General features: G+C 46.3%; 1 protein-coding gene across 2 annotated transcripts; it reads right to left on the reverse strand.

Annotated features, from left to right (window-relative positions):
- Positions 1–801: 801 nt before the first annotated feature.
- Positions 802–6,741, reverse strand: LOC133919807 (protein STICHEL-like 4). Of its 2 annotated transcripts, none has more exons than XM_062364329.1 (6): positions 4,596–6,741; positions 4,020–4,239; positions 3,402–3,863; positions 2,122–2,764; positions 1,763–1,823; positions 802–1,261 (listed from the first exon to the last, which is right to left on the reverse strand). In XM_062364329.1, exons 1-6 carry the CDS (start codon positions 6,339–6,341, stop codon positions 1,169–1,171), a joined length of 3,225 nt encoding a protein of 1,074 aa, XP_062220313.1. In that variant the 5' UTR covers positions 6,342–6,741; the 3' UTR covers positions 802–1,168. The 2 variants fall into 2 exon arrangements, with proteins under 2 accessions (XP_062220313.1, XP_062220305.1); XM_062364321.1 differs by having other exon boundaries at positions 804–1,261; positions 2,122–2,773; positions 4,596–6,740.
- Between the last annotated feature and the right edge of the window lie 751 nt (positions 6,742–7,492).

The raw sequence follows: 7,492 nt of genomic DNA on the forward strand, positions 1-7,492 counted from the left end.
GGTAGCAAAGTTGATGGAGGTAGATAAATATACACAGGGTACTATAGAGGAGCAAATGTTTTACAACAGAAGAACTTTGTTAGACATTACTCAAATGAGACAAGACAAATGAGACTAGACAACCCATCATCTATGGTTTTTTTGAATAATGATTAAACATGCACCATATTTAGCAGTTTAATGTGGTTATTAAATTAAGATATTTGAAGAACTAACATATGATTTTCACATTGTAGGATTTTGTATTTACATCAAGAGCTATGATCGATCGATTAGATAATTATTCTTGGTGGTACATGTCATCGATAGATTAGATAATTATTTTTGTTGATACATGTCATACAAAGTTTGCAATAAAATGTGTGCTAAGATAGGCAACAAGTATCATTGCAATAAGTGCAATATAGAACCAGAAACAACACCACCTAGGTAATCATATTGTACAAAATCATTTTTTATAATTTATTTGTTTCATAGCCCTAACAATCATATTATGTTAGGAATTGGATCCGATTACAAATGAGTGACCACACTACAACTACAATATACAGTATATTTGACAGTATATTTGACGATGAAGCATAAAAAAATACTCAACATCACAAACTTGCTAGATTAACATCACAGACATGCTAGATTAACTTAATGGAAATTTGATGAAGTTCTACATATTACACATGAGCTACGTAGAAAATCATTTATTTTTTGATTCAAGCTCAGTAACCAGAATTTGACTGAAGAAAAGGCATACTATTTAGTTAAAAGGACATTAATACCCGGTAAAAAGCTTGAATTGGAATATTCAACTTATAAAGATAAAGATGAAGAGGTAAATGGCACAGCATATAACTGCGCTGTAATTGAACGGCGAATGCAGCCCAACCGTGCGACTAAGCAGTATGGACTATGGAGCATGGAGACCAAGACCTTTATTAGAGAAGCTTCCAAATGCAGGTTTTATTTTGGTTGGCCTTCAAAAAAATTACAAAGCATTTTGGCAAAAGAATTTGCTACATTTCTATCATGGCTCTTTTACATGTCAAGCAATATACAGAATAGAGGGGGGGGGGGGGACCTACAAACTGACACGGCTACAGCAAGGTACAGACTGAATAAATTATGAACGCTTAGTTAACAGCTTGTAAAACCTACGGTTGAATAATGTCTTCTATCTCGGAGACTTTGTGGAAATGCATCTTCCACACAAGATAAGCCTTGATACAGCTCGCGACCTTCGATTCTTGACCTTAATTGAAGAGAGCTGCCGAGAAATGCCAATTGGTCAGACATCCTCGCAAAAGACTGTTGTTTTGAACAGCAACACAGTCTTCAAACCACAACTTTGATTACTAATTGCTATTGAAATGTACATATAAAACCTAGTAAGTTATAACATTATGAAAAAGTTTTTTCATACAAATTGTTTTCACATGTTCAATCTTACTAATATACTTAAGAGATATTGATATTCAAAGTTTTAATAGTTTGACTTTTTAGGTACCAAAAGACAAGCACTCCAGTTGTGCACGTCCAGTTCAAAAGGGAGCTACTGAACTATCCAGAGTCCAGGTACCATCCACTGAAAAGACATTTGAGACCAACCATGGCCTGTTGGCTGTTGCTATAGTTTCACAATATATACTGAAGATTTTTTAGAATGACCGGCAAATGAGATCAGGAGTTTTCTTAGACTAAGCTAACATTAACACTGACTTTAGTGAGAACCAACAGATTATGACATGATATGAACATGAAAGATTACCTTCCGTCGAGTTCTTGAAGTTCTCCAACAAAGTAGACTACTTGATCTAGGCTCCAATCTCCTGTGCACAAATATATCCCAGTGAAACATCATACTCCAAGAAGTAGAAATGTATAACCTGAATAGCCAAATGAAACTTGTCTGCTACAGTGGCATGGAGTATTAACAACTCGACAGCTTGTGATTTTAGGAAAAATATTAGTGTTGGATATTGCCATTGCATTTTTATACAGTGCAATTGAAGATGTGTAATTTAGCTAGATTTTTTTATTTCTAAATGAAAATGTGGAAGTATTACTCCCTATATAAGACACGTTGATTGTTTGAGAAGCATGAATTAATCATATGATGTTACTTACAAATTCTCTTGCTCTAGCTTTTCAGCAATTGAGATAGCTTTTCGTTTAGACCAGCCTCCTCGTTGAGAACAAGCTTCTGCCCTCCCAATAACATGAGCAAGAGATACCTTCCCTTTTACTAAGCTGTTCTGTCGGCGCTGTCTATTCCCATTTCTTCCTCTTAGATTAACCGTGCTCCCTTGGTTTGGTGATGACAAAGCTTCTTCCCATACATTCTCCGTTCTTCTTTCATTTATGTCAAGAGCACCATTCTTTGTTTGAGCATGCCCATGCATGTGAGAAGGCCCAACTTCAATGATTTCACCTTCCGTTAATATGTGGGGATCAGATTGCATCCATCTAGTCTTACTAGAGCTAGCTCTCTTCACAACACTGTCCTTTTTAAGCCTCCTAATTAGATTCTCACCTCCAGATGAGAGCGGACTATGTTTACTGAAGGACCTCCTTAATGTCATGTTGGAACAGTCATTCTCAGGGTAAGGAAACATCGATGGAGCATGACCTGATCTCGCATCATTCTTTGATTCATATCGGATTTCAAGTATTATAGCAGAACGAAGAACAGACTCAAATGCCTGCAGAATCTGTCCTCTGTAGTTTTCAGCTTTGGACTTATTGACACGTGAGCTGAATATTAGTTGCACTGTTGGTGCTGTTGGAAGAAAAGAAGCTGATGTTAGAAAAAAGATCTGCTCGAACGACAGGCTAACAGCACTTTACATCAAGTATCCAAGCAAAAGACAATACAAAGGTGTACAAATCGAGCTTGGCAATGTCACACTGATTAACCACTGTCAAAGGTACTGCAGCTTATAATATTTGTGCAAGGAGATAACAATAAATTCAAGACACTGCAAATAGAAGCTGGCGAGCTTAGGTACCTACAACTACATATATCACTACTATATTCCATACGCTTTAACTAGAACAAAAATTCTAATGTTTGCATACAACAAAAGGATGTCATCAACCCAGCAATAGCAATTTGGTGCTTCGTTGAGAGAAAATGTTGTAATCACTGAGCCTAGATGCAAATCATAGATGAGCACTGCATCTAACTTCAATACCCACATACAAAAGCAAATGAAACCTGTCATATTGTCTGATTACTATGTTTATGAAAAATACTTCTACATGATTTTTCCCCTCCCTGCTTTCAGATCTAAATCTATATATTCATCTGCTAAGAAAACTTAGTCTCAAGTAAGATGTCCTGGGGAACTTATGGCATGATGTAACCATTACAAAAATAGATATGGATATCAGACTTAGAATCTTACCTGTGCCTAGGCTGACAGAGCTTAGCCTTCCCTCTTTAGCCATCATTCTTCTCAATGTGTCTGGCTGAATACTCTCAAGCACAGTTTGCCAAATAATTTCATTTTTGGTTTTCCTATGTTTAGATACATCATTTGCTCTGAAAGCACTGGTTGACAACACATGGCTATTTTCTGTGTGTTCAACAGGTCTCCTTTCCCCATAAGAAGTGCCTGCCACGTTACCATTATGCTCAATTGCTAAGTTCCTTGCTATATCCCTATCAGGAAAGGAACCAACCAACACACCATGGTTGAAACTCGTACTTGTTGATGAACTTGGCAACAGATACTGTTTATCAGGAGCAAGCTGAAGCAGAGCAGCAGTTAGCCAGGTTGTCTTGTCGTTAGAGACCCTCAATTGCTTTTCAGCTTCAGTTAGTGTTTTCAAAGCCTGGCGTAGTTTTTCCATGTCATCTTTTGACACTGAGATTGGTATATGAAACACTGAAATTAGTATACACAAGATATTGCGTCGATGCAAGAGAACAGAGAGGATGTTGTGTCGATGCAAGAGAACAGAGAGGATAGAGGACAATATATATTTCTGAACTATCCAATTGTTAAAAAGCTATTGCTTACATGTAGGACGTTTGAAGAACTTCCTTCGTAGTCTTTCTCGCGTAAATGTATAGGAACCGGCAAGAATGTCAGTAATTATCGTTGCAAGTTGAGACATCAGTGCTAAAGGATCGACTCCAGTTTCTGTAACATCTCGTAGTGTCTTAACTGTGTTTACAGTGTCGGCAGATAGTGCCAAATCAAGCAAATCAACAAGTTTATCATCAGACACCAGACCAACCTGTGAAATGAACAAGCAACTAACGTTTTAGTTACAGAGTAGAACTGAAAAATGAAGAGCGCGAAGTGAAAACAGAGATATGATCTCTGACTGGGGCATTAAATTGGTTACATCCTTAGGTTCAGCAAAGAATAAGAATACACAAATGAGGTAATAGCCCATGCAATTTGCATTGTCCAGATTATATGTGAAAGTTGAAATTGCACACTCCTATCTATTTAATTCCATAACATATTTCAGAATTGCTCAAAGCTACCAAGATGTTTATTCATCCCATAATAAATATAGACATAGAAACTACCGATTAATGTGCTTAAAAAAAATAGATGACATTGTGATGCTTGTGAGGTACTTACCAGTTCTTGGACAAGAGACAAGGAAATCCTCTGCCCCAGTAAACTCAGCTGATCAAGAGTCATCTCAGCATCCCTCAAAGATCCATCGGAACGGGATGCAATTAGCTTCAGCACATCCTTATCAACGTCTAGACTTTCACTCGTGCAAATCCACTGCAACTTGTTAACAATGTCGCACTCTCTCAACTTAGGAAAATAGAACTTCTGGCATCTCGACAGGATGATGTGAGGAAGTTCGAGGTTAGGACTGACGAGGATGAACACAACACGACGGGGCGCCCGATCCACGACTTTTGAGATGACACTCCAAGTGTCGGCTGGCAATGTATCGCAGTCATCGAATATAAACACCCTGTAGTGTGATGGTGCCAGTGAAAGCATCACATTGTCAAGGACATCAACAATGCCATCCATGTCGATGTTGCCAATAGGCCCAATCTCCATCAGGCTCCTGCTCTTGCCAAGATTGTGGGCAATGCACGAAGTGCACGAGTCACAGGGCCTGGGGTGCTCGGGGGAGTGGCAGTTGAGCGCCTTGGCGAAGACGCGTGCGCATGAAGTCTTGCCTGTACCGTGCGGCCCATAGAACACGTGCACCAAGCCAATCTTCCTCCTCAGGATGGCGTTGGACAGCGCCTGCACCACCAAGCTCTGCCCGACAACATCCTTGAACGTCTTCGGCGCGAATTTCTGCGTCAGGCTTCTGTGCCGCCCATGGTCACGCTGCGAGGCCCGCGGCTTCTGCCCCGACTGAGCCTCCGACAACAAGTCGGAGTCCATCTCACTGGTCTGGTTTGAGAAAATCCCGAGCTCTCCGGAGTAGCTCCCGGAAGTGCCACCGATGCGGTTGCACGCACCAGAGGCGGCCCCGTCGACGAGCAGAGGCAACGCGTCGGAGTCCGAGCTGGTCGAGGAGGCCAGCCTCTCGGACTTAACTGGGAAAAGGGAACGCGAGGCATTGACGCGGCCGCCTGAGGTGGTGGTGGCGGCGGCGGCTTCGGATTTTCGCCCCGCCGTGGACCTAGAGTCAGAGAGACCGCACGAGAAGCTGCAGCCTGCCATGTCAAGGATAGACTTGCCGCGGTGGTGCAGGCGCGACCAGTTCCAAGGAATGCCGCACACGTTGCGCGAGTCCTGCAACAACTGCTGCTGCAGCTCGTCGCCATCGTCCTCGCCTTCGTGGAACAGGTACTTGTTGCCGCAGACGGCCTCCTGGGAGCTGGAGTTAACGGAGAGCGCGTCGGCGCGATCTGGAGGCTTACTGGCGGTGGCGGCGCGGCGGCCGGCCCGGCGTTTGAAGCGGCGGGGCGGGCGTCGACCGGGTTTCGGATGGGGGTGGGGGCTCTCGGCGAGCTGATCGAGGAGCGTCTTTAACGCCCCGGTCGTGCTGGCGCCGGCGCTGCGCCGGGACTTGGCGGGGATATCGACGCCGCCGCCTCCGTCGTCGTTTGTGTCAGCGTCGGGGTCGGCCGCCACCCTGGACCTGGATGACTCGACGGAGCGGCGCGTGGACGGGTCGCGGAGCGATCGCGAGCGCTGCAGCGCGAGGAGGTCGCGCATCAGCGCCGCGGACGCCACGGAAGTGGGGCTCCGCCTCCGCCCCAACGACGACGCGCCTCCGACTCCGCCTCCGCCTCCCCCGTGCGCGTGGTGGTGACGCAGGTGGATGCAGTTAGTGAGGTGCGCGTGGCCGCGGAGGTGGCCCCCAGCCCCGCCCCCCACCGCGGCACGGTCGGGCGCCGCCATTGCGGGGCGGCACGGCGCGTATCCTAGAACCCACTGAGATGCGAGGGAAAAGACGCTGGCTTCCGCCAGGCCATTTGAGGTAAGGAGCCCTGCCCCGGGGCGCCGCGTGATTATGGCGGTGTGGTTCGGAGATTTCGCCTTTTTCGTTGGATCCTGGAGGGTCTCACGGGGGTAGCGAGGGACGGAGAGGGCGAGTTGAGCTGGATGGGTGGCGGGTGGCCTCGTCCTCGTGCCGGGTGTGGGAGCGAGCGGTGCTTTCGGGGCTCACGCCCGCGGCGTCGGGGTGGGAGAGGATCAGTTCAGACTTCAGAGGAGTGGGAAGGCGTTGGGGTCTGCGCGTCTGCGGCGGGCGTGGTGGCACGACGCTATGGGCACCCACCGGGTCTCGTCCCTGTCGGTCTGGGCGTCTGGCACAAGCGGCTGGGAGCGCTTCCCTGTTGCGCTACTAGCGCGCGTCCTCGCGCTTGCTGTTGGGGGTGCTGATGTATTTGTCGTGTCGCCGGCAGAAGCTGCGCCACTAATGATACCAGCTGATGATAAGACGCCAGAATGTATCCGTGCAGTACTGCGCACTCCAGTGGAATAATCACCACGAGGTACTCGTACCACTTGTTCATTGCGATGATTAGCTCGCATCGCGCCCCCCTGCCTGGGCCCTGGGCTGCTGGCGTGTTGGATGCACGTGAGGCGCTGCACGTTTCGCGTGCACAGAGCCGCCATCCCGCCTGTAAAAGAAGTGTACCTGTGGCGTACGTCGTTTCGTCTCCCCGCTTTGCTGGTGCCCGCCGGTCCGGATGAACGGAACCGACGAGTTTAAAGCGTGCGTATCTTCTGCTGTTGCGGGGTGGGACCCATGGAGAGTGTAAGTAATCAGTAATCACGGTTAGATAAAAAAAATCAGGAATCGCGCTGTGAAGTGGAGTCCACTGGGTGCAATTTGCGAGCACAATGATGTGGGGTCTGGGCGGGCAGTTTGCTTGCCCCGATGGATAACTTCGGCAGGACGCACCGCTCGTGGTTGGCTGGTCAGGTGGAGAACATGATTGGTGGTACGTTCTCGAAATAAAACTTGAGCTCCTGAATCAGTTTAGTCTTGAATTGGTTTAGCTCGGAGGTTAAACGAACCGAGTTCGAATTGCCTCCCTATCTCG

This window comes from Phragmites australis, chromosome 1 (genome assembly GCF_958298935.1).
Source record: "Phragmites australis chromosome 1, lpPhrAust1.1, whole genome shotgun sequence".
Lineage (NCBI taxonomy): Eukaryota > Viridiplantae > Streptophyta > Magnoliopsida > Poales > Poaceae > Phragmites > Phragmites australis.